We start from the raw sequence: 21042 nt of genomic DNA on the forward strand, positions 1-21042 counted from the left end.
ATAAAGATAATCAGTGTTTATCTAACGTTGCAACAATATATCTTGAGGTAAGATTGCAAAACCATCTTCTGTAATAGTTTAATGTGACTGTTTTACTAAACCCAGGGTTTTATTTACTTAGTGAGTTTGGAAATGTTGAAACAACACATTTTGCTGAAACAGGAATGGCCATGTACTTTGTGGAGAAAAAAGTGGGACAGCAAGATTGATATTTAGTTTCCTGTAGTATGAACTCTTTTATGGGCTTCAATGGCATATTTTACAAGCATAAAGCTAATCATTCATCAAGCCAAAAAGAGGTCCTTAAAAGTAATTTATAGATCTAAGTTTAATTGATCAGAATGTGTGTGCGTATGCGTGCATATTGGTTATTTTTAATAATACAGCATTTTTATGTAAACAGTACAGATATAGAGATATGGATGTAGGTATAGAAATATAGATACATATTAAGAAGTCATGGTTTAATAAAAACAAGTACCAGACTTGAACATAGTAAAGCACTCCACAAATACACGTTGAAGGGAATCACATGGAATTCTCAGAGCTAAATGAAAGTTCAAAGAATTCTTGAACAGTGCAAATAAAATTCCAGTGGGAAGATACGAGTGACCTTGCAGACTTAGCTCTTTGGTAGGAGCACTGGTTATCTTCTTAAGTAATCAGACCCAGTCCACCTGATCCTAATAAACAGTATTTATTATAGTAAAAATTTTACCCGATTGGCAAACTGTTTGCCTGGATTTAACACTTAGCCTTGTCCTTACTGCCTGTGTGACGTTGGACAAGTCACCTGAACCTTCTGAAATTCAAAACTCTCATCTATAAAATGTAGCTAGTACTTATGCCATTACCTATCTTACCAAGCTGTCATGAGAATAAAATAGGACACTTGTTGTAAAGTTACTTTGTAAACTGTAAACATCCATGCTCCTGTAAGGGGCTATTATCATAATGATGATTGTGGAGTCTACAGGTGATGCTATGAAAGGGTGCTAACCTACAAAAGACTAAGTCGCCTTCATTTAGCCTTCTCTCCGGGAACAGGAAGATGCTAGGTGTACCTGCTTGAGCTCAAACAGGACAAGAAATGCCTTCGTCCTCCATCCCCACCTCTCTATAAATACGTAAGCCACTAATTAGCATAACAAAAGCCAGAACCACCTGGCTCCTGGTAAACTGTGGATAACAGATCCTCTGGTCAGAGATTTGTAAGGCAACCGGCTTTTTCCACGTCAACTACACAACAGGAGCTGCTGACTGTGAACAGTATGATTTCTGGCCTGAGATAGGGACAGTTTCCAGGCCTGCTTGGTGGAAACTGTCAACCTTCCCCCACCCTAATAGGCTATGCTTCCAGGCTACCTGCTACCATGCCAAGCAAACTTTAAAGAGAAGATTGCACAGAGTTGTTTTCATAAAACACAGAATCTATAATGCAGTGACTCACACAGAAAGTTGCTGCTGTATAATGATGTGGCCTTTGGTTTAGACAGAAATCAAAGTTTTTGTGTAGTGCTTGCAGTTAGAAAGAACATGCATAATCATCTTACAAAAGTACAGCACTACTAACAGCACTGGACTTTTCCCTATGTTTGCAATCACTTATGAGAAACAGGTTTAAAAAAAAGAATTTACCCCATGACTATAGCATTCCAGAGGATTTTCTAATTTACAGCATTTTCCCAGTAAGTTTTGATATACTGTATCCACTCTTAAAATCACTGGAACTGCCAACTCTGGATGTCTTCTTGAATATTCATAAAGAAACCTGTAAGCACATGAACATATTAGAAAGTAAACACTAAATTTCTGAAGCCATAGTTTTCTTTCAAAAGCCAACTATGACCATGAAATTTATTCAATATTTTAACTGACTTTAGGTATTTGAAAATCTTGGAAGGCTGGCAGGGAAGTTTTATTGGTTATATTTTGAGATAAGGAAACCAAATCAATAAAATTACGTGATTTTTCCAAAGTTACACAGTAGTGAGTGGCAGATTCAAACTTGAACCTAAAATATCCTGATAAGCTTTAGTTCCTGGCTCAGGGTCTCTCCTTACTTTTACTAGAAATTCATTTCAAGTGTTTGCGTGAGAACATTTTCTTGATGATCTTTGAGGCTAGATTTTATAAATATTACAATTTTTTTGTAAGACTGTGCTGACTAGGTATTAAATAACCACCTTCCCCTGTTTTCCACATAAGCCTTCAAGCATGAGTTGTCCATAAGCTGCACATTCTTCTGGGTTACAAGAAAGAGAAATTTGGACTCTAGAATATTTTCAAAGGAATCATAGAATTACAGAAGGGACATCTGAAGTGATCTTATCCAACTGCCTCAGTTTACAGTTGGAACCCAAAAGTCTGGGGAAATTAAGTGGCTTGAACTGCATTTCAAAGCTGTTGCATGACCAAGCTAGACTGGAACTCACGTCTCACAACTCATAGTCTAACGTAATTTCCACTAGGAAGTTGTACGTATCAACTTTTTCAATACTAAATGCAAGTTTAGGGATAAGTGAGTTCAGGTAGTGACATTTACTTTTACAAGCCAGTGTCAAATGTAATTTCAGAAATATAGCTAAAGTCAATCTACAGAAAACTTTGAGAATAATTCAAATTCTTATGTTTTGTTAGAATTTAGTTTGCTTCAAATAATACTTCACAAAGTGACTTTGGAATTATTTCAATTACTCAGTAATATTGTCTTAATATTATAATATATTGAAATCAGTTTGCTTTATGCCCAAAATAATTTGCACTTCTGAATGGACACCGGAGATGTTAGAACTCCATCTCTTTAATCTTGAAATGCCACACTATGGCTTTGATAGTAGGCATTAAATTAATTAGAAGAGTTGGCCAGGCAAACCAATCTGAAAGCCTTACTTAGGGATGACTAAGTCCCTCAGAGCAAAGCTTGCACACACTTGACGCTCACCATGTTTTTTTAAATTCCTATATTAGATGTCAACATTTAAAAATCAAGAGATTTCCGACTTCTCTCAAAATGCAGTTGACCCAACGACCCAAAGCCTACATTCCCATATGGTAACAAGTAGCTAGAGCCAAATAGTAGCTGCAACCTTGGACTCCACAAGGCATCTCCTCTCAGCCATTTAACCGTTCACTCACATCATTGGCTCGCCTCTGTCATCATTCAAGTTTGCAACCTCTCCCAAAGAATCCATAAATACAATATCCCATTACTAAGATTTTACAAAAAGCCATATTACTCTTGTAGGAAGTCATCTTGTTTGTCAGTGAATTGTTTGCATACAAACTGGTCTTCTGTAAACCTGCTAAGTGGCAGGGATGAGAGATCAGGTTTGTCATTTTCTGAGTTGATAATGCATTCCCCTCGGAATGGTTCTGGCAGTTCACAGCATGGAGTGATCTTGCTGGATAGTGTAGCCTGTTTAGAGCAGGTATAGTTCATAAGCTGGCTCTATAAACATAAAAGAGCAGTTATTTTTGATGACTTCATTCTGAACTTATTTCTTTTTATTGCTATTAGTAGAAAACCAGAGAAAAACTTGGCATCTTATATTGCTTTTTCCATGACAAACTGAGAGACCAAAAAGGTCATTTATAGTGACTCATTCTAATAAGAAACCTTCTCTATTTGATGTTACTCAAGTGTCACAAGTTCTTCTAACATCTCTTAAAGAACTTAAAGGGAGACAGACTGTATTATTGTTTTCAAGTTTAGCCCAACAAAATACAAATGAAGAGTTTTATTACTTGCTACTGTTGTTATCGTTCTGGGATCCCAGTTTAGAAAACGTTTTGTCTCTGTCATTTTCTATCTACATTACTGTAATATTACTATAAAACTTACATATTTACTTATATATACACATACAAAAATAAGTACATGTGTGTATGAACAAGCTAGTCTCTATACTTAAGGAACTCACAATCTAGTTGGAGAGTCAAATAATTAAACAACAATAATAATGCATTATAAAATAAATTGTTAGAGAAATGTACGTATTATATTTTGGAAGAAAAAAGAGAGACTGGCAATCCAGACTGGATAAAGATCAGAGTGAAGATCTTGAATGATTTGAGTCTTGAAGGACAAATAGAAGTTAGTTGGAAACAAATGGAAAGGAAAAGCTTACTAGAATTATCCATCTTTATATATAAAGAGTCTTAGAGGTGAAGAACATGGCATATTTGGGAAATGATATATAGGACATTTTGAGCTCATTGGGAAAATTTAGTTGAGGTTAAGATTAAGGGATCAGGAGAGAAGAAGAATGTACTGAAGATCTAGATCTGAGAGTGGTAAATTGAAGCTGCATTGTGAGGTCAGGCTGAGACCGATAAGGGAGAGTGTGTCCATTAGTTAAGAGACGAGCCTGCTCTTGGTGGCTTAATAGGATCCAGTCGTTTCTTTCTCAATAAAGTCCTATTGAGAAGGGGAGGTGTATTGTCTCTGGGCAGTAGTTCTGAGAACCAGGCTGACAGAGGCACTGTCATCTTCAACCTGTAGATTCTAACATTGACCTCAGATTGGGGGTTTTGGACAGGAGATTTTATAGGCCAGGCCTAGAAATGACATAAAGCACTTCTGACTAGGCTCTACCTAGTTGTGAAACTGGAGTAAATGTCGTTTTCCAAGAACTCTGTCTTGGAAAACAACAGTAAATTAAATAGTCCCTTTGCAAAACTAATTACTTAAAGGAGAAAACATATATACATGGGGGGAAAGGAGGTATAACTACATAATTGATGTTTTTAGTTATCAAATAATAATATTGTCGTGTAGAACTCTATATTTCTAAATGAGAAAGTGCTAATGAAGGAGATTTTTTAAAGGAAAATGTATATTTTAAAACCTGACAAAAATAAGTACAGTTGATTCTCATTATTCACAGTAGTTATAAACACTGAATTCGTGAATATTGAATCATCTGCCCTAGAGGAAAGACAGAATAAGTTTTCTGCAAGTCTCTGACCACATTTTCGTCAACAGATCAAGACATAACCTAATTTTGTGTATGTTTCTGTCTAAAACACCTTATTTAATATAGAGTAGCCCCCCCTTACCCACAGTGGTTACATTCCAAGACCCCCAGTCAATGCCTGAAACTGCAGATAGTACCAAACATTATATATACTATGTTTTTTCCTGTACATACATACCTATGATAAAGTTTAATTTATAAGTTAGGGACAGTAAGAGATTAACAAAAATAGCTTACAATCAAATAGAACAATTATAACAATATACTGTAATAAAAGTTATGTGAATGTGGTCTCTCTCTCTCTCTTTCTCTCAAAATACCTTATTGTACAATTTTAATGCCTTTTCCATCTAAACTAAGCACTTATCATGCACTGTGGCCAAAACTTTCGCAGTTTGAGGTGTGACAGCAAAACTAACATGAATTTCTTTTTCCTTCTTCACAATTTCACAGATAAAAGATTTGTTCTTACCATTGATCTTAGCAACCTCAGCATTTGATTTTTTTTTTCTTATTCCTATTAAGTTGAGAACTTTCACCTTTCCACTTCAAGGATACACTTTACAGCTTCTCTTTGGCAGATCCAAATTGCCAGCATCACTACTCTTGTGCCATTGTTAAGTAAAGTAAGGGTGACTTGAACACAAGCACTGTGATCCCAGGAGAGCCAATCTGATAACCTATATGGCTGCTGAGTGACTAATCCCCAAGAAACGCTGGACAAAGGGATGATTCACATCCCAGATGAGATAGAACAAGATGGCACAAGATTTCATCATGCTACTCAGAATGGTGCACAATTTAAAACTTATTAATTATTTCTGGATTTTTCTGTTTAATATTTTCAGATGAAAGTTGACTGTGATTAACTGAAACCTCAGGAAGCAAAGGGGGCAATAAGGCGGACTACTGCATATTGGTGATTTATTCACATTGAACTCATAGCCACCAGCACTGTTCTTCATGCATGAACAAAGCTTATCTAAAATACATATTCTAAAATAGAACTACCATACGACCCAGCAATCCCACTACTGGACATATACCCTGAGAAAACCATAATTCAAAAAGAGTCATGTACCGCAATGCTCATTGCAGCTCTATTTACAGTAGCCAGGACATGGAAGCAACCTAAGTGTCCATCGACAGATGAATGGATAAAGAAGATGTGGCACATATATACAATGGAATATTACTCAGCCATAAAAAGAAACAAAACTGAGTTATTTGTAGTGAGGTGGATGGACCTAGAGATTGTCATACAGAGTGAAGTAAGTCAGAAAGAGAAAAATAAATACCGTATGCTAACACATATATATGGAATCTAAAAAAAAAAAAAAAAGGTTCTGAAGAACCTAGGGGCAGGACAGGAATAAAGATGCAGACATAGAGAATGGACTTGAGGACAAGGGGAGGGGGAAGGGTAAGCTGGGACGAGGTGAGAGAGTGGCATGGACTTATATATACTACCAAATGTAAAATAGATAGCTAGTGGGAAGCAACTGCATAGCACAGGGAGATCAACTCGGAGCTTTGTGACCACCTAGAGGGGTGGGATAGGGAGGGTGGGAGGGAGATGCAAGAGGGAGGAGATATGGGGATATATGTATATGTATAGCTGATTCACTTTGTTATAAAGCAGAAACTAACACACCATTGTAAAGCAATTATACTCCAATAAAATAAAATACATATTCTTTCCACAAGGCACATCACAGCTTCTAGGAACACTAGACAACACTTCAGAACTATACTCGGGCCATTTTAAACAGCTAACTCATCAACAAAAAACACAGAAATGCAGAAAATGTGGCACTAAATAGACTGCAAAAAGAACACCTATTCACAGTATGAGAGCTACAACAAGAAGGCAGAGAGCATCACCTTGTTCTATTGTAGCTGGAACCATGCACATCTGCCAACTCAGATTTCCACTGCTCTGAGCATGCATAAATCTGGGAATGACCACAAAGTGCTGTGAGTATTGATTTGGGGGTCACAAATAAATTTTGGCATGTAGGTGAATTCTCAAGTACAGAATTCATGAATAATAAAGACTGACTGAAAAAATGTTTAAATAAATCCATAACAAAAGAAATGGAGAAGCTGTCACATCAGTTTACATCTCCATCCCTCCTCCAGTTTCACAGACAAACCTTCAGAAAACAAGTAAGTTACAGTGCTATTTAAGTTATTTCAGAGAATTCGAAAGGAAAAAAATTCTAACTCATCTTTTAGAAGTTATCATAACTGGATACCAAAACCTGATAAAATATGTGCCAAAAAAGAAAGTTCTAGATCCATTTCACATCTAAAGATAAATGCAAAAATGTGACATATATATATATAGAGAGAGAGAGAGAGAGAGAGAGACCATAGATATAGTAAAATTATATTGACTTGAGCAATGTAAAGATGGGTAAATATTAAGAAATCTTTTAATATAATTCATCAATGGATAAGTCAAACAATAAAAATCAAATGAGCATCCTAAGAAGACAAAAGAATATTTACTAATGTTCAGAATCCATCCTATTTAAAACAAAACAAGACAACCTCTAAAACAGAGTGAAACATCTCAACACATAAAAGTATCTTTGTCAAGCCAATAACTCTAAACCTGTTTCCTTTATAGTCTAGAATAAAACAGGAATGCCAGAACTATCTAAAGTTACTTTATATTGCTTATGAATACTATCTAATATAATTAAATAACTGGAGATTGTTCTAGCATTCCTGTCATAGTATAGACCATAACAGGAGCCGTTCTAGAGTTACCAGTTTGGCATGGGTATTGTTTATGTGTTAAAGGATTTTAGAGATTTTTCTTTTGTTTTGTTTTAATACCTATGGATAGGTCCCAAAGTTCCCTGTAATTTTCACCTAGTCTTCATGCAGATAGGATTCTGAGAGCCTGTCCTAAAGAGCCAGCATGACTTCTAAGTGTATAGGATAGTATTGCTTCCAGTATGCGTTGAGATTCTTGCCATACGGGAAGTAATCCAAGAAGCAACTTTATATTGTCTATCTCCAGGATGGAATTGGCAGTAGCGGCCACCATCTTTCGGTCAAGCTGAATGCGGCACTGACCAAACAATGGCCAACTGCGATGGCTGCCAAGGGAAAGCTATAGTCCGACCCCAACTCTCTGTTCCAGCAAAGTAGACATTTGAGGACTTAGAATCTTAGGGGTTCTACTGAGTGTTCGATTCAATGATTTTTCTATTTTAATTGATTTTGTTACCCACATTCCTTAATCTGTTGTGTAATGGGACAAAAATTGTTGGGGGTAAGGATTCCTGCCCATAAGAGTCATAGATTTCTCACTGAAATCATGATTGTAGTCTGTCTTTGTTTCTGTTTTATTTTTTATCATGATGAAAATTATTCAATTTTCAAACTTGTAGAATGAATAGGAACATACTTGTAACTTGTGATTTACTAAAACGTTATCAGGATTTTAACAGCTACAATTTTTTCCTTCTCTGGGATTTTGAGACTTTAAATTTGGACGTGGGGCAGGTGAGTTCTATGCTGTCCATGCCCCGGCCCTTGTCCCTTGATGCCACACCTTTGCTTTTGGTGGTTTCTTCTTTTCCTCCGGGCTGATAAGGCCTGAGGGTATAGTTTGCAATTCTAAGACTTGCTAGAGATTCAAAGATGAATGAAATACAATCCCAGTTTGGAAGAAAATTAGCAGCCAGCTCTAAAAATTTAAGAATAAAAGAATAAAGTAGATAGAATGAGGAAGGAAGGAAGGAAGGAAGGGAGGAAGGGAGGAAAAGAAAGACAAAAATTGTTTCATGAGAAGAGAAGAGAGAGGAGGGGAGACACCATTCTGTTGATAATATTGAGAAATGATAATTACTTTTTTAGATTCATTTATACCACCCTCACCTTTATTTAAAAAGTACAAGTATTTTAAAGAGTTTTAAGAAAAGAGAAAATCTTACTCTGCCAAGCACACACGCTACTGCATTTCCTTCACAACAGATCTGATGCAGATTTTTAATATCCATGGCCAGTTTGGCAATTTCAGAAAAGTTAGCTCTAGGTTGTTTTTTAGTCAACAGAACCAATTCCCTGAAAAAAAAAGTACATTTTAAACAGTTTTTTGAATTCAATTCTTTCTAAAATTAGTTGTAGTTCATTGAGTAACCGAAAGAATAGAAACACAGTTGCAAATGTAGGATGAAGACAGTTGTATATTATAAATGTTTTCTATTTCTACAGTGATAGAACCCAGAGCCATACAAAGATGTAAATCACAAAATGAAAATTATTCAATTCATAATCGTGTAAATAGAGTCATTTTCATCATTCAAATTATTGTTTAAAGAAGTTGAGTTGCTTAGATAGGTAATTTGGGAATTTATCTGACCTGACTTTCCAAATAAAATTCTTTATCAGAAAGATAATAATTGTAAGATAAACCTCTTAATTACCTTTAAATTACATCAATAATAACATTCTCAGTGGGACAAAGAAATCAAATCCTACTTACTGTGAGATTTCTCATTAGCTTGGGGAAAGGCTTCCTTTCTTCCTTTGTTTGATTTTGTTTTAGGGACCAGACTGGAGATATTTGCAATTCTAATAATTTATGTCCATGGTTATACACATAGGGCTAGATAGTTTCATTTGCCTGTTTACTGTGGTCTGAGACAAGTGATGGGTTTTATATCATTCCCATTATTTGCCTTGTAATAACTTAGAAAAATCACCCTTCTTCCCCCAGCCCTGACTCAGAGTCTGGAAATCAGGACACTTAGCTCTAGGAAAACATGGTTTCTTTTGGTTTAGAAAGAACTGACTTTGCCTAACTTCACATATTTGCTACTGGAATCATGGATATCATCCAACTCCTTTAAAATTCTGCAATAGTTCCAATAGTTGACACCAGGGAAATCTTCCATAGAGTAGAGATATATCTCTGCCTATTCCCACCTGTACCATAGGCGGTCATGAAATTCTCCAAATCAAGCAGATTTGCATCAATTTTAAAATTTAAACTTTGTCTCAACATTTACTCAAATATCTTGTGATAACCTATAATGGAAAATAATCTGAAAAAAAAAATATGTAACTGAATCACTTTGCTGGACACCTGAAACTAACACAATACTGTAAATCAACTATACTTCAATTTAAGAAAAACTTTTATTCAGTGAAACAAATAATAATAATAATAATTGTAAGAGGTTTGGTTCTTCCTTGTCCCTCTCTGTTCACAACTGAAAAACATCCCTGAAATTTTTCTAGAAATATGAAAAATGGGCTTGCCTTATAAGGAAAACTGAGCTTCCAGGCAGCCCAATGTTATCCTAAATTGGGGAAGAAGGTGATATAAGGGAAGATGTCTTCAGGGGTCAACTTGGGACAGGAACACAATCTGGGCCAAGATAGAGGCACACTGAGTAGCATCAAGTTCTCCTCCCACCCCACACTCCTCTATCCCCACCCCAAAAAACACCACTCGCTTTTTCTGTCCTACATGACATTAGAGCCAAAATATTTCTTATCTTCCAAGAGAAAAATACCTTTTGTCCTCTAACCTTTACCATGCAGAACTACTAAGTGTGAGCATCTGAATGTACAGAATCTTTTGTGCACTGGAGAAGAGCCTAAAGGATTTGAACTGATGGAAGAAGCTGATAGAGGAGATATCAACCCCACAGGAGATAGTGGGTAGAGAGGAGGACTGTGCATTTTCAGGCACAGCCCAGTGTGCCCTATTGAACAGGCAAGTAGCACACGTGTAGAGAAAGGAACCAGATTTGCACTGAGACATTAGCAAACGAAAGATAAATGATTTTTCAAATGAGTTTAATCAAAGAGGGTGATCCAAAGCAACAAAGCCCACAAATCTAAATAGGTAACTTACACTGCTTTTGCTACTTTGTGGTTGAATTTAATCCCAATCTCACATAAGTGGTGATGCCTCAAAGATATTTCTCTAACGTATTTTCTGATGGGTTCTAGCTGTAATTAGAAAACCGACTCATCAAAGAACTATGGTAACAACAGAAGAAGTTCATCTCATGGTTAGTAAAGAAGAGAGAAAAATAAAAATCATATATCTCCTCAAAAGTAGAAAGTTTTTATTGCCTTATCTATGAGGCCAAATGTAAAAGCATAATTTGGTGAAGGCTCTGTTTTTTTGTTTTTTGTTTTTTATAAAATAGCATCTCACTTCCCCAGAGATTGTTTGTCCCAGAACTTAGACATTTGGCATATAAATGAGAACAAGAATGTGAACAAACAAAAATCCAGAGAGCCACTAGAATAAATTTCGATAACATCTTACAGTTGTATTTTGGTTTTATTCAAGTTACTAGCCCTGTCATCTTGAACGTGTCTCCAAATGCTTATCTATGATATATGCTCCAGTTTTGCAATATATATTAATGGAGCCTCCCCCACAAAAATGTTCATATTCTTTAACCCAGAATTTTTACTTTTGTCTTCTAATAAAAAGCACATGTATTTAAGTCTCTAACCAAAACTATATATTCAGTTTGATCACAACAATGTACAAAATAAAATCTGTGAATGAAAAAAATGAATAAAAGGAAATATACCAAAATTGGTATCTCTGTGTGGTGGGAGAATAAACAACATTTTCAAATTTCAGAAGAGCTCTATATATTCACTTAAAACATTATATTGACCATATATTATTTTAACTTGGGGTAACAGCACCTTACAATGCTTTTTTTAAGAACAAGTTAGATAATGTATACAGAGGCAATATTCAAACCACAAATATGACACAACGATAATAAATTATACTTTATAATTAATTATAAATATAATTATTATTTTTATTCTTATTTTGTTGTATTATACTCATTTGAAATCAAATACAAACAAGCTTATCCACTTCTTCACAAGAGAGTCTGTGAAGGCTTACCTCATAAACTACATTCTCTGATCATAGATACAACTTTTACATGACTGGCTATGCAATTTTCTCTGGGCAAGGAGCAAGAACTTCTAGGAACAGACATCCTGGAGGCAGCAAGACTGTAAACATCACAAAGTGAGGGAGAGGAGAAAAGAACTCTTAGCTAACTTAAAAGCATCTGCTTAGTATGTGGATGGACCTAGAGATTGTCATACTGAGTGAAATAAGTCAGACAGAGAAAGACAAATATCATATGATATTGCTTATATGTGGAATCTAAAAAAAATAGTACTTATTTATAAAACAGACATAGAGTCGCAGATGTAGAAAATAAACTTATGGTTACAGGGGGAAATCGGGGTTGGGGGGTAGGGATAAATAGGGAGATTGGGATTGATATATACAAACTATTATATAAAAAGTCGATAACTGAGAAGAACCTACTGTATAGCACAAGGAACTCAATACTCTGAAATGACCTATATGGGAAAAGAATCTAAACAAGAGTGGATATATGTATATGTATACTGATTCACTTTGCTGTGCAACAGAAACTAACACAACATTGTAAATCAACTATACTCCAATAAAAATTAAAAAAAAAATTATAGGGGCACGTTATACATTAAGGAAAAATTTCCTCTGAAAGGGTTAAGATTAAGAAAACTTTGAAACAAGTTACCTAAAAAAAACTAACCTTCATGAAAAAGTTCATTCTTCCAAAATGCCAGGTAATGAGACCTAAGTCTACACAATCACTTGTTTTTGTTGTTTTTAATAATACGAAACCAAAAGGAGACAAAAATGACTGTCTTGCTTAGGAATTCAGAATTGGCTACTGAAGGAATTGGAGATGACTAGGGAAAGAAATATATGTAAGGAGCTTTAATGATAATAGCTACGATTATTGAGTACTTAGCATATGTCAGACTCTTTAGATACATTATTTAATTTCTTACACAAGGTAGATGATGAGGAGCTCAATAGGAGAAATAGGTTTAGAGGAATAGAGAAATAGGGGTTGAGAGGCATATGAGAGAAATTCTCACTGAGGAGATCAAAGAAAACAGCAAGGAAGAAGCGGCACTGCCCTTAGACTTGAGGAATTCATCAAAACGATTATCAAACTACTATTCATTTCAACATGACCTTGGGAAAATCCATCTGGTGTGCCTTCTAAAGATGGTTATTTTGTGTTGATATTTAGAACCTTTAATGAACATACATAAAAAGTAGTTTTATTATGGAACAAATCACCGATTTATGTCTATTCAACGAAGGAGAAAAAGCCACACGGTTAAAATTAAGTGTGAAGCTAACTCTATTTTCTAAAGATGGCTATAATAACAACTTCTATCCCATGTTCTTCTTACGATGAGCTTTTGTTACAGTATATTTACTTTCTCCTTCAAACTGGTGAGATTTTATAGTATTTCAACCAATAGAGTAGAGCAGAAGTAACTTTTGAATCCTGGTCATAAAAGGCCATACAACTTCTGCCCTGAGGCTGCCATTCTGTGAAGCAGCCCAAACCAGCCAAGACAGAGAGACCACATGGAAAGGCCCTGAGATAATATGAGGAGAAAGAGATGTTGGACCAACCCCCAGGTACTTCAGACCTTCAGAGCCCCAGCCATTGACTGCAACCACATGAAAAATCAGGAGCCAGAAAAGCCCAGATGAGCCCTTCCTGAATTCCTGACCCATTGAAACCATAAGAGTAATAAACTCATTGTTATTGTTTTGAGCCACTAAATTTTGGGGTGTTCTGTTATACAGAAATAATAACTGGAATATTAAATATTTATTATGAAGTTATATTTATGCTAGATCATGCTTCTCAAAATTTAAGGACTCTATGAATTGCCTGAGTATCTTGTTAAAATGAAGTCTTCTTTAGCAGGTCTGGAGAAAAGCTTCAGACTGTATTTCTAACAAGCTGCCAGGTGATGCGTATGCTGATGGTCCATAGCCCACACTTAGCATAACAAGTCCCTAAGTAAGAGTTGACATATGAATAGTTTACCTTTATCTGGAAGCATTCAGTCTTATTTTCTTCTCGGCAACAAGACTGAACAGCTGTTTCGTAGCAAGCAGACATGGTCAGAATAGTGGGTCCGTACAAGAATGGATGTTTCCTAGAAGTTTCATAAATGTACCTGTAATTTGACAAATACAAAGCTATATAATTTGGAATTCAAGAACATATGCTGACACTGTTTCTTAAAAACTTAGGATTCATTTAGTTTTGTTGACCTGAAACTTCTAGAATTTCATGGTGACAGAAATAGGATAGCACTGTACTTAAATGCATCAAAAGTTCACTACAGAGAGATCACTGTGAGGTTAGACAGTGCCCATGAAGTCACCAACTGTACTTTCTGGACCAGTAGGTAAAGAAAATCAGTAATTAAAACTTTTCATTTTTATATAAGTAGTAGGAGATAGAAAGTTCAATAGTCTAAACTGATTGTAAATGGAAGATTGTACACCTGGTGAAGGGGAATTAAATTTAGAAGCTATTGGTGGGTGAAGAGGAATCTCTGAAATCATCCATAAGATCTTTCTAGACTAGAAAAGTTAATTCCATTGTCCTCCAAGACGTGTCACACAATATTTTGGTTTCTTACTAAATCCCAGTCTTAATTTGCTTCTCAAATTTATTCTTTACATTCATTATAGAGCCTGGGCACCAGGCCTGCCTTTCACTTATAATCATATCTCCTCACACTATTCCACAAAGCTTACTCAAATTATTTACTCCCCACCTCCCCACACACACAATTACCCCAAAAAAGCTGACATTGCAGACAAAAACTGGCTCAATGTTCACACAAATCCACTTTCTCTTCTTGTTTTCACAGGAAGACTACTTTTCCAGCCTCTCTTGCAGTTAAGTGGGAACATATAACTGAGTTCTAATCAATGAAATACTAATAAACATGCCATACACCACTCCTAGGTTTGGCTATTAATTACTTTGCACAGTTCCCTAGTCTCTCGCTTTCTTTTTTGCAGTAACCTTGGAAACACATGCTCCAGATGGTATAGCTCCAAGGTGGAAGGATCTTGCACTCCTGAGTTACCCCTTGGAAGAGGGGTGTCAGGAGCTGAGCTGAGCTGGAGAAGGCTGACCTGCCAAGTTCCAGAGTAGCCAATGAAGACAAAAAGCCAAAATGAAAGCACAGTTAAGGCTTTAACCATTTACTGGGATAGTATAAGCAAAAGGCTAAACTAGAGAAAATGCTGACCCCCGCCCAACCTCCACCCTCACACCCCCTTACTCTTGGAAGTTCAGTCAATAGATTTGTTTCATTTCAGCAAAGTTTCTCAAGCCCAACTTGTAAAAAAAGAAAAGCAGAATTGACATTATCAAGATACAACTGCCACCCAAGATAAGGCAAAATTCTTGGTTGATAGGAAATTTCATTGGAGCCATTCAATACCTCTGCTCTCTGTTGGGTACTATGTTAAACTAAGAGTTCATTTTTGTGCTGCAGTAACTTAGTTCCCATAGAGGATTTTCAGTATGAACTAATCTAATTTCAAATCTCCAAAGGCAAAGTTGAACTTAGTATAAGGAAAAGCTTTCTAATAATTAGAGCCATTTAAAAATAGAATGTCCCTATTGCAAGGTAACAAAGGGTCACACTTATCTTACAATAATCAAAACTGTCATTGAAAATTCCTTAGATAATCCAAAGATACAATAACTACAGTTTGGTGTATCTGTATTCTATGCTATCTTTTGATAAGACTGAAATAGCAGACTTTTCCTCTAGCTTTGATATAAGTTACTGTTTCTTTGGTTGAGAACTAAACAAAGTTGTTGATATAATTATGAAGCAAGTAGTTAGAAAATTATTTTCTCCTGAATATTTATGGTTGTATGCACATAAGTTAAATTAGCATATAAAATAACTCCTTGATACTGACTTAATTGTAAATGTTCAAGAAGAGATTAGATTCACTGCCTGAGTATTGGTTAGATTTCGTAATCTCTGAATGCTCAAACCTGATTTTATAATGCCCGAACCTGATTTTATAAATCTCACCTAGAGTGGCTAGCACTTCACTTAATAGGTAGCCAGGTTCATATTACAGTTTCCCATTTGGTTGCCCCTAATGTCAGACCAGTTGGAACCGGCCCAATCCTTTGTCCCTTAGTCCTTTCTCCCTAGTGACTGGGGCCATTTAATTCCTTCCTGAAGGCTCAGTAACTTCTGGGGCAATTCTGCCCATGTATAGGTGAATTAAAAGTGTTTACATTGTTCAACATCAAGTCACCCTGTCTGCTCATTCATTTCTGGTTTAGAGTTTCATGTCTAAAATCTGAAATCAAACCACCACCATGCCTTTTGACCTAGATCCAGCAATCAGATCTTTCCCTTATTCCCAGTGTGTGAGTCTGTCTTGACCAGATGGCCAGAATTGCATTCCTTGAGAACTGAAGCTTTGTACTTCTCTTGTCATTTCTACCTCTCTCTGGTTTTGGTTGCCTGCCTCTAACTTGTTCGTACCTCACTCTCAAAAGATAGACTCCTGTGCTAACTAGGAAACCAAAATATGAGCTCACCTACCCACGGGCTGTCATGCTATCCACTCCAGATGGGAATTACAGAATCAGAGTTCTTGAGTAGAAAACTCATCTCTGTCGGATCCACAATTATTACTTATTCCTAGGTTCCCAATGACAGACTCTATCTCCATGCCTATCAGATACCCCTCCTGCTATCCCTTGGTGAACCTCCCAAACACCAGCCCATTGCCTGAGCTATTACCTGCTCTCTATTCCCAATACTCTGTTTATTGTGCTTTGTCTACTAGACTGTATTTTTCAACATCATTTGCTACTGGTCTGACCAATCTAACCTTTAAGGAGATGGGTCCTTTACAGATCCTAGTCCTTTTTAATGTTTCATGGCACAGACATTCTCATGCCCTCTTGGGTTCACTAAGACCATGTTGTCATTGTGAGGGAAAAAGATAAATTGTAGCTCAAATTTTCACTTTAATTTTATATAATCAAGCATTGTGTACTCAGAGGCTTTTATATTAAAACAAAAGATCTGTCTTCAAAATTGGAAAATACTCTTTTTCAAAGACCTGGCAAGGAAAAGTGACTTACTTCTCTTTCACTGGCACTGGATTCTCTTTGTCCATCTCACAGATCTGCTCAGGATTTGAAATTTGGAATATATCACTGTAACCTGCAACATCCTTTTTGTATGATAGGAAGCACTTGTGTCTTGCTGAATTATTTGTATTGCAACAGTCAGAAAATACATGTCTGTCAGCCAACCCTTGGTTATTGCAAATATGCTCTAGGAAGGTAGTCATCTGTAGGAGGAAATAATAACTTAAGGGAAGGCACTTGTGGTCTACATTTCTAACCACAGGAAAGTTAAGAAATTATATAGAAAAGGCAACTGAGTGCAACTGAGTGCATAATGTTATACTCTGTATCCAATAGTCCCTGGACATAGCTCTTTTGAGTGAAAGCCTTTTAAAATGTTCTTAAGTCTAAATTCCCATATGCTGGACATTGGCCAAACAGAATTTATCATTTTCTCCCTACCTATGTAAGTGCTTCATTTTCATACAGTTGAAGGTATTAAAATAAAGGTAAGCCAAAATGCCCAGGACCTAAAGAAATAAAGGTATTTTTAATAAGAATTACCCACCAAGAAACAGCTGTTAGTTTGCTTTCCTTGCTTCCTGACTGTTTTTAGTTGGTTTCCATGGGACTTTATTTTAAAAGTTAAACTCTGAGGCAATGTGTATTCAGTGTCAAATATTCAAATAGAAATGTAATGATTCAGTTTTCAAGTATCTTTGAATGGCAGTAAATGTGTGGGATGCTGTAAACCTCAAATGACATATGCTTCCAGATTTGTGGGATAAGGGCAGAAAAAGGTCATCTTTGGAAATGGAAATAAGAAGAAATCGATATAAAATAAGTGAGGCTAGCCACTGGCAAAGGAACTTCATTTAAAGTGTGTCTCTAATTAGACTAATGATTTTTCTACGACTACTTAGAGTCTGGTAAAAAATAGGTAGGTTTTAGCCCAAGAAGATGGAGTGAAAAAAATCTATAAATAAAAAAGAAAATTATTTATTTGTATTTAAATTGTTGATATGAGAATAATTGATCCAAAAATATGTAGATTATAAGAATATGTTAGTTTTTATCAAGGATTTTTCTAATCACAAGATAGACATATTTTATGAGACAATAGTAATTTTCAAGATTTTCTACTAAGTGGGAAAAAAGCCTATAATAATATTCACTTTTTTCTTCTTTTTTATATTCTCTTAGAAACTTTTAAAATCAGTACATTAATTTCCCAGAAACCTTTATATGAGGATGTCAGACAATGATATTCTAGTGACAGAGAAAGAGCAACCGACTTAAATTAACAAATTGGCATTCTAGGGTACAATTCATTCTCTTGAGCATTTGGTTCTCAGAGTCTGATCTCCCAGATATGAAATGATAAAATGTAAGTTTATAAACCTACAAAGATTATATCTTGAGTGTGACACATGTACATATTGTTGCCTTAAAATCCCTTGCCTAATTATTCAATCATCCGACTTCATAACAACATCTTTTGTTTGCAATTTAGTTTTTAAAAAAACAGAGAGAAAAAGGGAGAACATGATTCACCTACCAATTGGTGACAACATTCTGAAGGTGATTTGTGTGGCTTGAGGCTCTTGCACCTCTCTGCAAGATCTAGTAATTCTTTAACTATGGTTTGTACTTTTTCATAAGTCAATTTCTGAAGAAACTGTGCAACCATAATACTAGTGCTGAAACAGAACACTTGTGTGAATGCTGAAGATAGAATCAAACTCTTTTCCTCCATCAATCTTGTTATATCACTGCCCTACTCCCCCCCAAAAATAATTAATATGATTTTACATTTCAAACAAAAGAATACTGATAATAAAACTCACACAGCTCTTAAGTTCTCCTCTAGATAATTCTGGCTATTAGTGTGCTGCATGGCTGAAAAAAAAAAAGAGATTTTATTTACAGAAGAGGAAATTTTCCAAACTGAAATCCCCCTTGACAATTCAAATCTATATTTATTCATTCATAAATTTCCAAATTTGTTTTTGTTTATATCATAAACCAGAACAAATTATAAGAATATATCTTTTCTTTTATTTAAACTGTATTTTGTGAATGATTTCTTTCTAGTCAAACACATCATGTAGTTGAAAACCGTCTTTGGCTTACAAATAAGTTGCACATACCTGTATTGATACTTCTGAATTAATTAAACTTGACTCTTTGGTTATCTCTTATTAGAAGTTACTAGCACACGCAAAGAACACTAAGAAAATTAAAGCCTGGCATTAGGAACAAAAGTATAAACTTTAACACTTTGCCAGGCTTAATTTGGCAAAAACAGTAACTCATACATCTTGGATTCGCTCATCATCTTCATCTTCATCATCTCCACTCACCACATACACATACACATCCTCTCTATTGAAAACAGTGTCTTCCTTCTAATATCAATAGCTTCAAAAGAGCTTAGCAGCTATCTATTTAATAAAGAAACCATTATTATTTACATATTAACAAGTAAAAGCTTTGGAGACAGTTATTCTGAGTTCAGCTTCTAGCTCTGATACTCAATATGGCCTTGAGGAAATAACTTAAGCACTCAGAGTTTCTGTTTCTCTATCAAATGTAAATAACTTCTACTGCATTGGGTGGTTGTTAGGATTAAATGAAAGCCTATGTGTGAAGCATTGAGCACAGTGCCTGGCACATAGTAGGTACTGAATAATGTAGTTCATGGGATTATTCTTGCTACTATAAACACTATTGCTCTATCTAAAATCATTTATCCAATTTTAAATACAAGTTTGAAACACATCATTCTCTCACCTAGGGTGGAAGTAAGGTGGAAAATGAAAATGAGATCTTCCTGTGTGTGCTGCCTCAATATATCAATTCTCTTTCTGTATCTATTCCACAGGTTAATTTCTAGCAATCTTCAATGACTCTACTGACAGTGATAAACACTGAGAAAGATAAGCCTTTCCATGTATATGTTAATAGTCATTATGTTTCATCTCCTGGCACATGGGTGTATAGATTGTAAATAGGATTGCCTACCTGCATCTAGTAAACTTCTCTGAAGAGTCTGACATTTAATGTAGCTGAAGAAGACAAGAAAAGATATGGTTCTAACAGTCTTCATTATTTCAGATGAATCTTTATAGAGTACATTCTATCATTTGAGAGAATTGAGGAATCCTTTTATATTCTTTCCAAGTAATTGCTATTAATAATTAACGTTTTTCTGGTGAAAGTTTTTCCACCTTGGTCACTATGACCCTCAAAAAATTATAGAGGGCTTCCCTGGTGGCACAGTGGTTGAGAATCTGCCTGCTAATGCAGGGGACACGGGTTCGAGCCCTGGTCTGGGAAGATCCCACATGCCGCAGAGCAACTGGGCCTGTGAGCCACAACTACTGAGCCTGCGCGTCTGGAGCCTGTGCTCCGCAACAAGAGAGGCCGCGATAGTGAGAGGCCCGTGCACCGCGATGAAGAGTGGCCCCCGCTCGCCGCAACTAGAGAAAGCCCTCGCACAGAAACGAAAAGCCAACACGGCCATAAATAAATAAATAAAAATAAATAATAGAAATTCATGACAATGAAGAAATATTTTTGATAGATAGCATTCATTAACAAATACTGGATTTTAAAATGAGTCATGTCGGGGAGGAGCTTCAAGATGGCGGAAGAGTGAGACGCGGAGACCACCTTCCTCCCCACAAATACATCAGAAGTACATCTACACATGGTACAGCTCCTACAGAACACCTACTGAACGCTGGCAGAAGACGTCAGACCTCCCAAAAGGCAAGAAACTCCCCACGTACCTGGGTAGAGCAAAAGAAAAAAGAAATACCAGAAACAACAGAATAGGGACGGGACCTGCACCAGTGGGAGGGAGCCGTGCAGGAGGAAAGGTTTCCACACACTAGGAAGGCCCTTCGTGGGCGGAGACTACGGGTGGTGGAGGGGGGAAGCTTCGGAGCCACGGAGGAGAGCGCAGCCACAGGGGTGCGGAGGGCAAAGCAGAGAGATTCCCGCACAGAGGATCGGCGCCAAGCAGCACTCACCAG

At 36.2% G+C, this 21042-nt stretch overlaps 1 protein-coding gene across 12 annotated transcripts in view; it reads right to left on the reverse strand.

The window, feature by feature from the left end:
- Positions 1 to 21042, reverse strand: part of LOC309627871 (alpha-fetoprotein-like) — a 263638-nt gene that overhangs the window by 234384 nt on the left and 8212 nt on the right. For 6 of the 12 annotated variants that reach the window (XR_014244002.1, XR_014244003.1, XR_014244004.1 and 3 more), the window contains exons 1-8: positions 18850 to 19973; positions 18561 to 18702; positions 17015 to 17226; positions 13913 to 14045; positions 10864 to 10961; positions 8933 to 9062; positions 3240 to 3451; positions 1639 to 1771 (exon numbers count right to left, since the gene is read on the reverse strand). Coding sequence is in view for 9 of the 12 variants with exons in the window: in XM_082390214.1 (XP_082246340.1) it covers positions 1639 to 1771; positions 3240 to 3451; positions 8933 to 9062; positions 10864 to 10961; positions 13913 to 14045; positions 17015 to 17226; positions 18561 to 18702; positions 18850 to 18989 (1200 nt within the window). In the remaining 3 variants the exon portion in view is untranslated. Of the gene's footprint in view, positions 1 to 1638; positions 1772 to 3239; positions 3452 to 8932; positions 9063 to 10863; positions 10962 to 13912; positions 14046 to 17014; positions 17227 to 18560; positions 18703 to 18849; positions 19974 to 20026; positions 21029 to 21042 lie in introns of those variants that run through there. The other 6 variants (XM_082390215.1, XM_082390212.1, XM_082390210.1 and 3 more) reach the window with 6 other exon arrangements.

The sequence above is a fragment of the Balaenoptera borealis genome (assembly GCF_965194805.1).
Source record: "Balaenoptera borealis genome assembly, chromosome: 4".
Classification (NCBI taxonomy): Eukaryota; Metazoa; Chordata; class Mammalia; order Artiodactyla; family Balaenopteridae; genus Balaenoptera; species Balaenoptera borealis.